The sequence below is a fragment of the Myiozetetes cayanensis genome, unplaced genomic scaffold (genome assembly GCF_022539395.1).
Source record: "Myiozetetes cayanensis isolate MyiCay16 unplaced genomic scaffold, myiCay2020 scf32, whole genome shotgun sequence".
Lineage (NCBI taxonomy): Eukaryota > Metazoa > Chordata > Aves > Passeriformes > Tyrannidae > Myiozetetes > Myiozetetes cayanensis.
This window is the reverse complement of record NW_026087544.1, coordinates 2,166,859-2,183,457: the sequence shown is the minus strand read 5'-3', so window position 1 is coordinate 2,183,457 and position 16,599 is coordinate 2,166,859. Positions and strand designations below refer to the sequence as shown.

At 44.1% G+C, this 16,599-nt stretch overlaps 1 protein-coding gene across 7 annotated transcripts in view; it reads right to left on the bottom strand.

Annotated features, from left to right (window-relative positions):
• The window catches only part of SRGAP2 (SLIT-ROBO Rho GTPase activating protein 2), a 101,604-nt gene that overhangs the window by 33,357 nt on the left and 51,648 nt on the right, over window positions 1-16,599 (bottom strand). For 5 of the 7 annotated variants that reach the window (XM_050327019.1, XM_050327022.1, XM_050327018.1 and 2 more), the window contains 6 exons: window positions 14,461-14,523; window positions 11,833-12,048; window positions 10,873-11,001; window positions 5,973-6,197; window positions 4,224-4,325; window positions 3,161-3,358 (listed from right to left, as the gene is read on the bottom strand). In XM_050327019.1, the coding sequence (XP_050182976.1) occupies window positions 3,161-3,358; window positions 4,224-4,325; window positions 5,973-6,197; window positions 10,873-11,001; window positions 11,833-12,048; window positions 14,461-14,523 (933 nt within the window). The remainder of the gene's footprint in view (window positions 1-3,160; window positions 3,359-4,223; window positions 4,326-5,972; window positions 6,198-10,872; window positions 11,002-11,832; window positions 12,049-14,460; window positions 14,524-16,599) is intronic. The other 2 variants (XM_050327020.1, XM_050327017.1) reach the window with 1 other exon arrangement.

Below are 16,599 nucleotides of genomic sequence, written 5' to 3'. Positions count from 1 at the left end.
ACTGCTTTTGGAATTACCCTGTAGGACCAAGCCCTAACTGTATATTTTGCTCAGTACATCAAACCTTGACAGAAGGGAAACATGAAGAGTTAAAGCTGCAGAAATAACCAGAGAATCTGAGGTGGGGGGTTGAGGATAAATCTGGTTTGGGAGGTCTCGGAGTCACGGGAGGGTGAAGGGACAGGAAGGGCTGGAAGGCTCAGCTCAAACAGAAGCTTAAAGATCAGCAGATCAACTTGATTTGGCAGAGTTAAGCTCCCCTTTGAAGCAGATCTAAGCACTTAAGCTCAGCCTAAGGTGGCTGCAGGCAGGGCAGGGCAGGGCAGGGCCACAGCACTGGGACTCACAATGCTCTGGGCTCAGGTCACGTTAAGAACATCACCTGCCTGGGATTGTACCAGGGAATGTTTTAAAGGAGAAAAAGAGAAAGTTCCTATTCAGTGCAGCATCTCATGAGATTTTATTCCTGTTTCCTCATGCCTGACATTCTGTGCTCTGCCTGTTGCAAGGATGCTTACAAAAAAAAGTGCATAGTTTTAAAACAAGGCTTCAGGCTTTGTTCAGTGAATTACAAAGATGCATTAGCACTGGGTTTTTTGGCTTAATAAAAACAGACAAAAAGTAATAATAATCAAGCTACAGGACAACTCCTAAGGATTCCACTTCTGGCAGAGCACAGCTGGAGTCACACTAAGTGCAATCAGAACAAAGCAGCAGAAACATCCTCAAGTCACGTTATTTCTGCACTGTGACAATTAAGAGGTGAAGATCTGCTGTTAGTCAGAGTTGGGGAGCATTTTGCACCCAGAAAACCAAGCACCTTGGACACCTCGAGCCCAAACTCACAGTAGGATTTTCCCAGGGAGAACCAGTCCTCAGGTGGGACGTGGAAAGAAGTGAAACGCAAACCAACCGTATCCTGGCTGCAAAGAAAACCCATTTCTCCACATCCTGATCTGCCCCCAGTCCAGAAAGCTCAGCAGTTTTATTCCCTCTCTACACCCTCCAAGAACAACTTCAAACCAGGCACTTGAAGGAGAGGGGGAATTGGATGTGACTGACCACGGCACCAGTGTCACACTGACACACCCAGCGTGACGCTGCTGCAGGACTCATCAGCAGGGAGGCTTCACATCACACTTAAAACCCATGGCTTAAGGGTTTGCTAGTAATAAACTCCCATTAATTCTAAAGCACTTCACAGAATGAGCATTGTTCTGGCTCTTCACCTTTGCAGAGGAAAAAATAACATTTAGCCTAAGAACTAAAATTACCCCCGTTTTGGAGGGTAAGAGAATTAAATCATTCACCCCCCTCTCCACTCCTCAGGTGGGGCCGAGTGCCAGCTGTGTTATGATTAGCAGCTCTGACAGCTCCAATTCCAGGAAGCAGGTCTGTATCCATGGCAGCAGCAGCCACATCCCTGGATTTCGGCTCCCTGAAGTCGCTGCTGCTTCCCTGCTTTAGCCACCTGCATTAGCTCAGTGCTAAGTCAATCACTCCTCTGCTTTCCACTCACACAGGGCACTTTTAAGCTTCCATTCTGAATACAAATCTTCCTTCAAAGCCCAACAACAGATCCATCAGCGTGCAGGGATGTGCCTCTAGTGGAAACATATATTATTCCAGTGTGGAGATACTACAGTGAGTATCTTCAATTAAATTCCCATCACTGTATTTACCCGAGAGCTCTGCCTAGCCAGTAATGCACTACACGGAATTTCCACCTTGAGTTACATTAATATGGAATACTCTTTTAAATCACTATTTTCCTTGCAGTTCATATCCCTCAGCATTTAGCACATCATAAGGTAAAAGGGGATTTAAATCTCAGTTCTGCTCTGCACTTTGTTTTCACCCCCTGCACAGAGAACGTCTCACCCAGCTCTGCCCTCAGCCTCATTAATACTCATCTGAGCACTTCCTCAGACACTGAAAAGGCTGCTCTTTAGAGATTCAAAGCTTGAAATCTTTATGGAGGATATTTATAAGCCTGGTCAATAGCAGATCAATCCAGCATCTGGTCAGGCTGGTTAAAGAGGGTCTCTCTAACTAACCCCATGAAACAGAAAAATATCCCCTCCAAATTAAGCCCTGGGTTCCTTCTCCCATTTGAACTTACAATAGTCCCTCTCTAGAGAGGGAATGCTGAGAGTTCAATTAAAAATCACTTTTCTAGTTCCATAACCCTGGGCAGGATGGTCAATCCCTTCTTAATTGAAGCTGTTTCTCCACCCACTTCTCTCAATAGCCAGTTTCACCTTCTACAAAGGGTTTTGAATATTTGTAAGTCAAGGCCTGATGAACCATCCTGAACCATCCAGCTACTGCAATCTGCACAGAAAATTCACACTTTTAATAATTCTGGGAAGGAGAAAGTGAAGGATATTACATACAGCAAAAGATGCCCAAAGGAATGATAAAGCAACCAGGATAAGAGCCGTGATTTTCATCTGCTAATCTATTTTGAAAATCAAGCCAAATTCAACAGTCTAACATAAATCTGATTTAGAAAAAAAACACATAGTATGGTATGAAATTCAACATCAAAAAGCTCTTTGCACCTTGTAAAAAGCACTGATTTAGTGAAAAGCTGTGAGCTGGAATTGTAAGATGATAATAACAAAAAATGAAAGAGCTAAACATCCTTTTAGCTTCTATTAGTTTTGAAAATTGATATTTACAAGCTATTAAGTTCTTCCTCAGACAATTCCTTTTCAGATGCAGAAGAAATCAAATTTTACACTATTTATCCACTGACCATGTTTGCACCAACAAAGGTATCCCGATATATTCGCAGAGAATTGAAAGCTCACGTTTTAAAAACCCAACGTGCTTCTTCTGCTTGCCCAAAATCAATGACAGAAGTGTTTTTTGTAAGACTCAGAGCGTCATTTTGCACTCTCTCGTGAGTATAATTGTAAATAAATCACTATGAAAATATAGAATACAGAATGGTTTGGGTTGGAAAGGACCTTAAAGGTCATCCAGTTCCACCCCCTGCCACGGGTAGGGACACCTTCCACTAGCCCAGGTTGCTCCAACCTGACCTTGGACAGCTTCTCTGGGCAACCTGCTCCAGGGCCTCCCAACCCTCACAGGGAAGAACTTCTTCCCCAAAAGACAAAAATTCCCAAGCTCCTAAAAACAAGCCCCTTACCGTGAAGTAGAACTGCTCTGTCTCCTGCTGGTTCGCCCGTCTCTTGGCAATGCTGGGCTTGCTCATGAACGTCTCTGAGACCGTGGATTTCACAGACTCCATGGAGTTGCTGTACTGGAAACAGTCAGAGACATCAAAGTCCTCTATCGTGACGATGTCCTGGATTGTCTGCAGTGTGGCTTCCATCGTCTTCTTCACCTGCCCAGCGAGAAGGAGAGAACTTAAAAGGGAGGACAGCACGTTGTATGTAAACAAGAGAGGCAGCAAGTGCCCTGGAGCACTTTAGTAACAAACAGATATTACTGGTTTCTCGTCCTGACATAATTAGGGTGTCAGTTTTGCTCATTAACAGCACAGCCCATGCAAGCCAAGGGCTGGCAGCACACAAGAACCTGCCAGGAGCAGGAAATCTAGCTGTGATCTTACAGGCTGGCATCAGGAGCAGATGTAAAGACACTGAACCTCAAAGCAAAGAGTGTGGAACAAAGATGATCTAATTGCCCTCTGTAACTGCATCTACTGGGCATCAAGTGTTAGATGTTACAACCAGGACTTGGCTGCACTTTTCGTTTTTACTGAAGGTAAATCCAAATCAACTTCCTAAACATAAAGGAGTTGCAAATTTCACCCAAGGAGGATTAGAAGTTCTTGAACACAGAGTTGCAGAGATAGGCCATACCACTGATGCAGTCTTCTCATCTTAGATGACCAATTAAGCAAAAATCACTCTTACCCCAGGTTATGCAAATTCACTGTCTTCACTTCAAACATTAAGTTCCTCTTTGTCCCTTAGCTATCCAAAGGCAACTTTTGCAACACAGCCAGTCTTATCAGCTGAAGGATGGGAAGAAAGACCCATGGAGGTATTTGAAAGGATCCTCTCCACACACCCAACTTCCATGTGAGCTCACACACTAATGAACTGCTGGCCTCAGCTGCCTCCACCTTGAATTTTAACACAAGTCTCCATAAAAGGGGATCACAGCAACTAGATTCTGCCACAACTAGTCCCCCAACTGCAAGTGGGTAAGAGGGGTTGTTGATTTTTGGTTGATTAACTGACCTCTTCGTTTTCAATCTTCAGCGTAGATAGCCTGGACTGCAACTGCTGACAGCGCTGCACCAACTCGCTCTGGACGGGCTGCTGGGCACAGAGCTGGGACTCCTGCAAGGGAAACAGCACAGCTTTCAGAGGGCTAGGAAAAAAACCCACATCATCAAGAACATTGCAATTAGTCATTTAATTATCAAACACACGCATTTTCCAAAGTGCTCAACTCCGAAACTTTGCAGCCCTGGATTTCAACCAGTGGCAAAGGGTCTGTGTTCTCCCAAACTGCAGTTCCCTTCCTGGGTGGACTGAACAGTGAGCAAGAGAGAGGATGAGAACATCACAGAAGAGCCAGAAAAAACGAGCTGCTTCCACTGATGTAAGCTCATTGTGTGTTTTGGAAGTCTGAAGGTGCTTTACCACGGATATTGGGCTAAATCACCTGGCAAATCAAGAAGAATTTGGTTCAGTGTTTCAGCCAGGCATCCTGGGGCAGGGGTACAAGGGGCTGAGCTCACTCAGCTGAACTACCTGTACACCACAGCAACAGGCACAAGTCACCAGTTAATAAATTCAGGGGAGTTGAAATAAAAAAAGAACAGGTTAGGGACCTGTCAAACATGCCAGAACAGTGAGCTTCCCCGTGCTGCTCAGAATTACTCTTATTTCACAGCATGAGGCAGCTTTTCCCTTTCGTTTTGTTCTGGTTTTCTGCATGGGGGGGCTTTTTTAAAAGAAAACACTGACCTCACTGCCTAAGGCAGAAACTGGAACGGGAGTTTTATCACACAGGCACACACACCATCACATATTCAGTGTGGTACGTGCAGGACTATTGCAACAAGACCATCAGCTGCATTATAAATACTCATTTGGCCTCAAGAACTACCAAGATAAACGATTCAGTGAATGGGAGCTGTTACTGAATGACTGACTGCAGGTAATTCTTTTTTTTCTTCCCACGATCTTACAGGATACTACCAAAGCACAGAAAAAAAACCAAAAAAAAAAACCAAAGAAAACCAGGAAAGGTCATTTGCAGTCTGAGGGTTTCCTTTAAAATGGAACAGACAAAGAAGAGCCTGAAGCAGCGACTGTAATTCCCAGACAGAAAGAAGAGGCTGCAAGAGACCATCCTTCCAGTCTGTGCTCAGTGTTCAGGGGATAATCTAGAAATCCAACCAACTGACCTAAATTAGCACACTGTACATGTGTTCCCATTTAGAACCGGTTTCAGCTTGTGCGACTTTAAACAGCTCCCAGCTGAGCAACCACATCTTGATAAACCCATAAAGACAGGGATTTTCCGTGCCAAAAACGAAAGTCCTCTGACAGCCTCGTCTCACATGGAGGATGCAAAGAGCACCACTGGAAAGCATTTGGGCTCTAAGATTACGCACCCAAAACGCATCAAAAAATCGGCATTTAAGTTTCTTTATGCTGTCCCCTCAAATTTCTAACTTCAGGTTCTGTCTCAGGGTGCAGGAATTTACCTGATTTCATTTATTTATTTATTTGACTTGTAGGTTAAACGAAAGGTTGAAACGGAGTATCCTGCTCACATTTAGTATTAAACCCAATTAAGCATTCTCATCTTCAGTACCTCTGACAGCCCTAAAGAGCCAGTAAAATTCAGACATCCACACCACGAGCCTCTGCTTCATCTTTACATCATCTCCCCTGAACCTCCCAAACCCAGAGCCAAACAGGTGGCCTTGGAGCGAGTGGGTCGATTATCCAAGACAAGGGACACAAACTGACCATGTCACCCATGTGTGGCTGGAACTCGAACTTCATGGGGGGGCAGAAGACGTTGTTGTACATCTCCATCAGCCTCTGCTTGTCGCTGTTGGCGTCCAGGTTCTCCACGGCGTTCTCGATGGCGTCCAGCCCCTCGTGCTTCGACTGCTCCAGGTTCAGCTCCGCCGACAGGAACGTCCTCAGGGCTCTGTTGAGGCTGGCGTGGTACCCCAGGTCACAGCACTGCTGGAAAAACACACACACAACCCCACGTGAATAAAGTGGAGGAACTCTGGAGCGGAAATCAAAGCGTTTCCAAAGCCTGACGTTGTCTAAATAGGTAACAAGTTGTGGGTGTTTCAGCATCTTCTGGGTACCAGAGTGGTCCCACATCCCCCACTCAGTGCAGAGGCATCTTGCCCAGGGTCCTTAGAGAACCTCAACCTATAATGCCATACAAATTTTAACACCATGTTATAATTAATAACCAAGACAAGCACAGCTTAAACTATTTTAACAGTTTTGTGGAGTTTTCATGGAATTAGATATTAATTTCATGCAGTAAGAAAAAAGTAGCCTACAAGTGGGTGTGTTCAACAGCATGGCAGTGTATTCCCCTAAATTCTAACCTCGCTTTTAGGGGCCCTGATTCCTATAAACACACTCCAAAAATCCTTAAATAACATTATTCAAAGGAAGAGGAAAACAAGGCACTAAAGTACTACTGGCGAAACAAGACAAAGGATTTGGATCATGTATAACAGTTAATCTGCATCTAGATAATTCCACCCAAAACACAGAAAACTCCCTCATTCAGTGTACTTCAGGAAGGAGGAACATGACCTGGACATCCCAGGCATGAGAACAGAGTCATCCAAAAGCCAAGCAGCCTTCGGTTGGGATGATTTCACTGCTGGGGTGAAACAGAAGAGCAAAAAAAAAAAACTTTGAAGCAGAGAGTGGTTATGGTCAAGAATTTCCTGGCTATGGCTGACACCAGGGTGATGTCACTGGGATACAATCAAGCAGCTTCATCTCCACCAGGGCTGCAGAGCCAAGTTTTCATGTTTCAGAAGGGGAAAAAGGCACTTTTTCATTAGCTGATCAGAAACAGCCTGGGTTTTTCAGCCATCGAATTAAGAGAGCAAGAAGGAGCCCACCTTCTTGGAATTACAAGCAAGATTACATACACTAGGAGAATATCCAAAAAGAAAGAAAGAGACCATCTGCTTGATTGCTGTGCTGCTCTGTAAGCAAAATTCACATGAAATCGCCTCCTCACCCATCATTTGGGTCTCATCACTGTCATTGTGTGCAAAAGCAAAGGAAAAAAAGGGGAAAAAAGAGAAGGAGGGGTGGTGGGAGAGGGAAGAGAGAGGCTACTGGACCATTCCCCTGCTTTCACAGAATTTCTGCCACCGGGTGCTGCTGGATGCCTGGTTCTTGTGCCAACAAGCTGTGGCAGGTGGGGAGTCTTGTAAAAAGAGCTGCAGTTGCTGGTTGGGCTGGAGGCAGAGAATTAAAGGACTTTACATTCAATCAGAAAGAACAAAACCAGCCAAGATAAAAAAAAAAACAAAAACAAAAAACAAAACACAACAAAAAAACCACCAAAACAAAAGAGGCCTGATTGAGAATCTGCACGTGTGGAGGCAGTCTTGGATCAAGAGCCACTCACAGCTCCTGCTCAGTGCACACACACTGCTTTGCCTCCCTGCAGTCATGGATGGGGGAAAGGCAGAGCTGGGCCAACGCTCCAGCCAGGACGAGGGTCAGCTCAGATTTAACAGCAGCACTCACTCCTTTTCTCAGAACCACAGAATAGCTGCTGTTGGAAGGGACTTCTGGAGATCACCCAGTCCAAGCCCCCTGCCAAGGCAAGGTTACCCAGAGCAGGTGACACAGAAACTCATCCAGATGGGTTTGGAATGTCTCCAGAGAGGGAGACTCCACACCCTCCCTGGGCAGCTGTTCCTGGGCTCTGCCACCCTCCATGGAAAGAAATTCCTCCTCATGCTGAGGTGGAACTTCTCATGTTTTAGTTTATGGCCCGTGCTCCTCATCCTGTCACTGGGCACCACCTGACACCCCTTGGAAATATTTCTCCATCTTCTCTTCTCCAGACCAACCAGGCCCAGCTCCCACAGTCCCTCCTCCTCAGAGAGATGCTCCAGACCCCTCATCATCTTTGTGGCCTCTGCTGGAGCCTCTCCAGTAGCTCCTTGTCTTCCTTCAGCTGTGGAGACCAGAACTGGACACAGTTCCTGCTGCAGGAGGGGAGAGCACTGGGAGAACTGGGAAGTCAAAGGGGAGTTAATTTGTCACACCCACCTCGAAGCAAAGTGGTTTGGCTTTCTGCTGTTGAAGGCAGTGACAGAAAACACTTCCCAGCCCACTCCCCCACCTTGAAAGGTTTTTAAAGTCCAGTGCTCCGTGTTTATAAACGTACCAGTCCCGCCGTCCCTTTTCTGGGTTATATAAATGTTTGATGGAATCATTCTCAAAGGAAATCAATTTTTTATAAGAATTTAATGATAACTCATTCCAATTCCCTTCCCGACATGACAGCTGATTAACCCTTTGCCAGTCAGCAGTTTTCAAACAGACCCAAACCAGAAGATTTAAGGAGAAAAAGCCCTTTGTTTTAAAATGCAATTTCCATTTGGAAGGGAAAGGACAGGATCCTGGAGTAAACAGCAATGGAGTAACTATTCCTAGAGGAGTAAAGTAAGCTCTGGGAGTCACTCACATACACATTTTTACCTTTTTTTTTTTTTTTTTTTAAATCCTGTCCTAGTGACCCTTTTATAAATACGAGTTAATGCAAACTTCCCCATTACTGTAATATTTCATTAGCATCAAAGAGCTGCCTTAGTCCCCAAAGTCAGGAAATTCAAAACTACTGGGCTATGTCAGGAACAATTTATTGTTCTTAACTCTCAATGAAGAATTAACTCCCTGTTATCCTTCCCTGCAACTGGAGAGGGAACACAATGTGCTGTATAAACATGACAAGTTTAATGCTGTTGGGTCTAACACAATCTACTTGTAAGTAACTTTGAAGATTACTTTTATATTATATTTCAAAATTCAAAACGATCAAATGATTAGATTGAGGGAAAGTATTACAGCCTGGCTTAAAAATCACATTTTTATTTAATTCAGACGGTTCAGATAACCATCACTGGCTATAATTGTTAATTTTCAATCCTTCAGGATCAAAGGCATTAATAAATCTATATTCCCTGTGTCCTGACAATGAGATAACTGAGCTCCATCTCCTGTGCTCCCAGACAAGTCCCACATTTTTCCATGCCTGAAACCAGAACAGATAACATTTTTATTTTAAAGATGATGAGAACTTGTAATGTAGTGTTAAACTGAATGCTTCAAGGGGTTAACACGGGCATGGACTCACCCAGAGGCACAATGGCTCCTCTCTAGGAACAGTGACAAATCCCTGGAATGCTGGAGTTTGGCTCCCTGTCTTGCAGCACTGCCTGCCACGGCCCAGAGACAGCTGGGACTGTGAGAGAAGCACTTCTTTCCAAGCTGGATAACCCAGATTTGTCATGTCCTGCTTAAAACATCTCAGGTCTGTGCTTAGAAATTGGTTTGGGGCTTATGAAATCCAAAAGGATTCTTCACTCTGTATGATCCATGAAAATACCCTGAGAATGGCCTGAGAGCAGACAAATGAACCAAGCACATTTGCAGTATTTGGTGGAAGACTTATAGATGGGTTGTAAAAGCAAAAACTGAGATAACTGAATTAGGCTGATGGCAGGGATTTGAATCCCAACCAAGTTTTCAACATAAATATGTACAAAAAGTTATCATTTGTTAAAAAAAAACCCCTCAGAGACCGCACAATTAAGGTTGAGCAAACGTTAACCAAAACAGGTCTCCTAAAAAGGCAGCAGGAATAAACAAACCAGGCCTCTTCAGCACAGCAATTCTGCAAATCATGACATTTGGAAATAACAGTATTTTTCAAGCCCGCTCTCATTGACAGCCCTGACCTCCAAAGGACAGGTTTAAAATCAACACCTGGCACAAGAGCACTCCAGGCGAGTTTATCATCGGCTGAATAAATGTATTATATAGACTGCTAGTTATTATAATAGCTGAGTAATTAATAGTGATCTGAGTGCTCTTTATTGCCTGTGTCTAGAGAGACACTTGTGTTCATTACTCCCTGCTCCTGCTGCAGCTCCCTCCAGGATTTGCAGCCGAGTGTTTCCAGCAAGGAACTGGATCCAGCAAGAGGCAGTGACCCAGACACAGCCTGTTCAGTGCTTGAGCTCTGCAGCCTGAAGGGGGGAAGTTACATCCCTGTGAGGAACTCAGGATTCCCAACTCAGCTGGGATTTTGGGGTGTCTGTACAGGGTCAGGAGTTGGATTCAGTGATCCTTGTGGGTCCCTCCCAACTCAGGATATTCTATGGTTCTCTGAGTTTTTCAGAACTAGTTAAAAGCAACTTCAGGAAATGCTTCTGAACTCCCATTTTTTTCCCCCAAATTTCTTCTGCTGTTTCTACAGTTCAGAGCCCTTTTTTTTCAAAATGTGCTTCAGAGTTAAAATCTTGCGGGTTTGCTTAAAATAGCAAACAGAAAATGTCAGGCAACAGTGCGACACCAAAGCTGGCTTTCATTTCAACTAAGCAACTCCTTTTCTTTTTCAGAGCCACGTTTCTTGTCTCCCTGTGCAACGAACCATCTAAGAAAAGCTCATGTCACAGCTTCATGAGCAAATACCAGGGTTGTGGCCACCCTCCAAGCTGCCCATCCCAGCCTGTCCCTGCACAGCTGTGCAGGGGTTTCCAGCTGTGCTGGTGCAGAAGATGCTGAAGGAGGAGGGGAAGGTGTGAGGGCTCATGGCAGTGATACCCAGGGCAGGCCCCCGAGCAGCAGCACTTACATCAATGAGATCAGACAGGTCGTGGATGTAATACTTGAACACCGAGGCATTGGTGGCTTCCAGGGCCAGCAGATACTCATTTCTTGCCTTAATTGCCTTCAGCCTGTTTTCTGTGTACTTTGCTTGGCGCTAAAAGAGAAAGAAAAAGAGAATACAGCATTAAAAGAGGTGCAGCAGCATTCAGGATACTGAACAAACCCTGCTCTGCTCACACAGTTTTTGCCCATTTGAATCCCAGTTTTATCAAGACTACGAGACTTCAAATGTAGGTTAATTATTCAGATGCTTTTAAGCATTACTGCACTAGGCAGCTCTGGATTGAAAGCCTTCTCTTGAGGTTGTGGGCTGGGGAAGATTAAGGAGAGGATGAAGGGACAAGGTGGGTTTATGAGGTTATTTATGGTCCAGCTCCAGCACTACCAGAAGACCACAGGTACTTTGAGGGCTGCTGCAGGCACCCCACCTCTTCCAACAGAAGCTAGGCTTGAACTTGGTCCCTCCAGAGTCTAAAACCATTAAAAAACAACTCTTCCCCTTCCTATTGGCTTGAAACTTAGAGCTGAACTGACCAATTAGTGACTAACTAACCTTAGATTGACTTCAAACTGACTGATTTCTAAGGCTCTGCCCACAAAGCCAGTCTGGGATTACTTGACTGCCTCCTATCACAGGTCTTATGCTTTGTACAAGAAAAAATACATGTTAACCAAGACTTCCAGTTACTTTTACACTCTGTTTAACCTTTTTGTGCCATGCCTGCATTACCTGGGATAATACAAAATGCACTTGGGATTCTCCTAAAGGACACTCGGTGCAAGCTTTGGCCTTTCCTTAATCCGAGCGCTTAAAACGGCAAAAATAAACGAGATTGGCATTTGAGGAGGGAACTCAGGATCTCCTGTGCTGCTCTACTGCAAAAATCCCCCCTCTACACAAGCAGCAGCACTGCCATGCAGGTACCTTCTCCTTCATTTTCTCTATTTTTTTGACGGAGCTTCGCCGCACGTGTTTCTCTTCAAACTTGACGTTGGACGTCGAGTCGGGGGAGCGCGGGGTCTGCTTGTCTTCTTGTTTCACCGACTTCCCAATCTGCTTTTCCTCCTGCTTCTCTGCCTCCTTCAGCTTGCTCTGAGCGCTGATGCTGTCAGCGTTGTACATGTGGTAGGTTTTCATAACCTGCAGAGAGGTGAGAGCCGACAGTCAGAGCTGGTTGTTAAAACTTGAAGTAATCTGAACTGGAAAATTAACCCGGGGAAATTTCCCCCTTCAGAAAAGCAGGACAGAAGGTGCCACGAACGAGTGTGGCTCTCAAAACGAATCTGAAATCAAAGTGGATTATTTTGCAGCTGTTTCTTTGTTTAACTTTGGCATGTGCCTTCTTGTACAATCCAATAAAGGAGGCATGAGATCCAAAAAAAGATCCAGACTCAATCCAGCCTCCTTTACTATTCAAAGAAAATGATATGCCAGCGTTGGAAAATGAGAGCTTTTCAACAGCAGGTAAGTTTTCCAAAGGGATGCCTATCAGTCTTTCATCTGGATGAATCAGTCCTTTAAACATCACAAGTCTCCAGGAACTGTATGTAAATCCTGTCTGAACACAATGGCTGCAAAAGCAACTCAGGTTCCATTTGTTTATATCAAATTTTGCTACATAAAAGTACTTCTGTTCACCTTATGTAATAACAATATTAATAAAAGAGCGTTGTTCTTTTGTTTAGGGGGACCTGCACGCTGTATTGTATGGACAACTTGTATTATAGCACAGTTTTTAGATTTAAGTACAGATAAATATCCCCCAAATTTACAAAAAGCCCATTTGTTTCACAGGATATTAACATCTAGCTTTGTGTTGAGAAAAAAGAGCTAAGGAAACCAAAGGGCACGATACATAAACTAGTTTTTTATCCAGAAATGCAAAGCAATTTGAAGCACACACCAAAACAAACATTATGATGTAACTCTCGTAGGGGGCAAAAGAAACAAACAAAAAAAAGCCACAGTTGTGTAAAGTCACCCCAAATAAATCAAGTTTTTCTATGCAAGAGGGGCCTTTATTTCAGAGGAAAATCTGTTTATACCTATTCTGCACCATAACATGACACAGTTTTACGTAAGTAGGACGCAATCTCTGCCTCTGCAGCGATCAGCAAAGGTTCCCAGATACAAAAAGACACTGGATTTAAACATGAAAGGCAATGTGAATGCAGGCAGTGTTGGAGAGACGTGCTGAATAATTTACACACACGCACTCCCAGCTCCTGCATATGCTCAGACTATAAAGCAGGCATTTATAATAATAGACTCAAAGTGGTTTCTTCTCCTCTGTCACCGAGAGTGGAACTGGCAGAGAGCAAGAGAAGCAGGAGCAGAAATGGGCAGTTGAATGGTTTCAACCCACGTTGGCAGCCACGGGCTCTGCCCACCCCAGTGTGCTACTGGGGTCACTGGTGACTCACTGGAGTCTGCTGAGGGCACAGCATGGGACAGCTCAGAGCAAGAGAAATTCCAGGCTGTAAAATCCTCTGTGTTTTGCTGGCGCAGGGAAAGCAAAGAATCCGCCCATGTCCGTTTTGCCTGAAAACGGGGATTCTGCCAGTGCTTTGGGTGCAGAATCACAACATGATTTAGGCTGGAAAAGACCTCCCAGATCATCAAGCCAGATGATGCCCTCAAATAGAAAATAATTTCTGGAGTAGGCAGTGTTGATTAGGCTGAATATTGGGCTTCAATGTAACTGTAATAAATTTTAACTAAGCAGTTCCCTCTATACATTTTACTGATATGGGAAATTCCAGGGACACCCCTGAAACGCTGTAACATTAATATTTTTACTGAATTTCATCACAGGGTTGACATGCCACGGTTTGAGGAACCCCCCTGGATCATCTTTTGAAAGAAGGAAGGACACAACTTGTACCTCCGTGTCATGACCCAGCCTATCATTAAGGAAGGACAAAATAAAAGACATTCTGAGCAACTAAACCAAGTGTAAGTTCTGCTTTTAAAAGAGAACTAGCTCAGTAACAGCTGCAGAAAGCAAAAATCTCGTCAAGCAACAACAGGATTTCCCATTTATCAATGTGAGAACTAAAAACCCCCACGCAGCATATGAACTCCTAGGAACACATTCCTTCTCCTTCCTGAGGCACCTTCCTTGGTGCCTCCAGTGGATTTACTGAGATGCAGAAAGATGGAAAACTCTGTTACTCTAAGGGGAACTGCTTTGCTGAGGGTGGAGGATCAAACACACACAGTGGGTCCCCCCACTGAAGCCCTTCAGTCTGCTCACACCACACAAAACGGAAGGTTTTCAGCACATTTGCAAATAATTCCACTACCTCTGACTCTTCTTAACTTAAAACCATCACTGCAGCGAAGCAGAAGGTGTGATCTTCGTGGAGCAAGCACTCACAGAGCTGAAACAACACAGGGACAGAGGGGAAAAAGTGGGATTTATGGTGCTTTGTAGGTGGTGAACACGAGGTGCCTCAAACCGCAGGGACTGCGGATGTTTATCGGTGTTGGTGGGAGAACCCAAACACTTCCTTGGGCCTGAAGAGATGCCAAGAAATCAGTTTGATTTACCGTGTAGAGTTCATTCAGGACCTTCATCAAGTCTTCCTGGAGCTGCAATCCCACTTCCTTGCTCTACAACGAAAGAGAGAAACGAAAGTTAATTGGGGAAGACGGAAAAGAGGCAGAGGAAGTGAACGTGGAGCATCTACAAATAATTCAGGCCCAATTAAGCACCACTATTTATGCTGGCAAATCCAATAACTGCCCAGCCCAGAGCCACTCAGGGTCACACTGCACCAAGAGTGTTAACAAACTGAAATGTTATATAAGCACAGAAAGAAAAGCTTTGCTGTGTGGAGATGGAAATGGCCAGAGAACTGGGGATTTTCAAAGTTCATGCCTGGAAACACACAGACTCGGTAATTCTAGCAGGATCAGGCAAGACTATGGATATAGGACAGCTTGGTATGGAAGCTGAAGAAATGCAGGATAAGGAAGTCAGCATGTAACAAGAATATTACTCAGTTTAGACATTTTACTCACTCACTACCCACTAAGGCAGTGTTTGCGTGACTGAACCTTCATGCTCTGTGTGTTAGAAGTATTTAATATCTACTGGGGCAGCAAATTTGATAAGTTCAAGATTATTTATGCCTACAAAGTTCAGGAAAAGAAAAAGATAAAGAGGCAGAGCAGATAAATCCACACTTAAACCAACATTTCTACCTTGGAAGTCAAGATAGTGTTAAGCCATGAGAAAAAAAAAACAAAACAAGACCATACTGATAAATCCAAAAGCCAAAAGAGAGAGCTCATATAATTTAAATCTAAATTATTCTCTTCTGAATAGTGTCCAGTTCAGCACAGTGCTCAGAGTGTGTTTCTGAGATGACAGTTGTTTTATCCCAGGCTGTTTCTGGGCACTGTGGTTCAGACCAGCCTGGCCCTGCACTGTTGGCAGCACAATGGGATGCACAAGTACCCAAGGTCCAATCCTTTCCTTTTCCACACATTCCAGTCCCACATTCCTAATCCTGCTCCCCAGGTGCTATTGAAAAAAAAAAAGAAAAAAAAAAAAGGATCTGACACAAATGCTGACAAAGGAAATCATCCTGCTTTTTCTGAGGAGTCTTTAATCTAAGGAAAAGCAAGAAGCTGGTGATTCCCAATCCCCAAGGGAGTTCGCAGCAACGAATCTACAGTTTTTTTCCATCTCTGAAAGCAGGAAAAAAGCTGAACCTGCTGCTCATCCCTGCAGTGATGTGGGTCACAAGGGTTTTCTGACTGCCTTTTTCTCAACGTGGAGATGATTAATGGAAGTGACTGGCTGGGTCTGTTTTAAACGCCCTGAGCGCTGAACTTTTCACACAGAAGGAGCTTTTGAGCAACACGCTCCACTGTGCTGGTGAAACTGCCTGGACTGGCCCAATCATCTGCCTTTCACCAGGCTCTTTTCAGCCCATTTGCTTATTTCTTGCATAAAATTGCTCATTCACTGCACAAACTGCTGAAGCATCAATTATGCGAAATAGATTAAAATGAATATTTTAATGTATAGTCGGGTTGAAGAAGAAAAGGAGACACACAAGTGCCAAACTGTCAAAACACAAAACTCTTTGTGCTTCCAAATGAGCAATCAAGAAGGAAGCTGCTGGATTGCTGGACTGGAAAAAAACCTTCCATTAAGATGAAGGTGAGATAGATCATAGGTGCCATGAACACAAGAGCTATGCAATGAGCACTGTTAATGTAATGCACTGATTCCACCAAAGAAAAAAACAAAAAAAAGGTTTAGGAGGAAAAAAAGCTGAGCTGGTTGACCCTGAGAAATGAAAATACATTGGAGGAAGCAGAAGGGTTCGCCTGGGAAAGTCAGAAGAAAATGGAAAAGAAGTTGTTGCTCAAGAGGCAGGTGAAGGTGATGCACAAAGAGAACTTCCCTGACTTCCATGGAGTTCCAAGTGCAGCCAGATTCAAGGCTGCTGATCCCAACCCTTGTCATACAGGCATGAGAGATTCCAGGATCATGGCAGAATATGGCACGGAATTACAAGGAAAATGCATGTTAAGAAAGCAGAACCAACAGCCTTTGCAGTTACCAGTGTCTCCAGGTATCAATTTCTATTTCAGCATCAAATTCTATGCTGTTCTCAGTTATTCTGTATGTTTTGCAAAGGCAGACAGAGCTTAAAATAAGGCTGTTTGTAA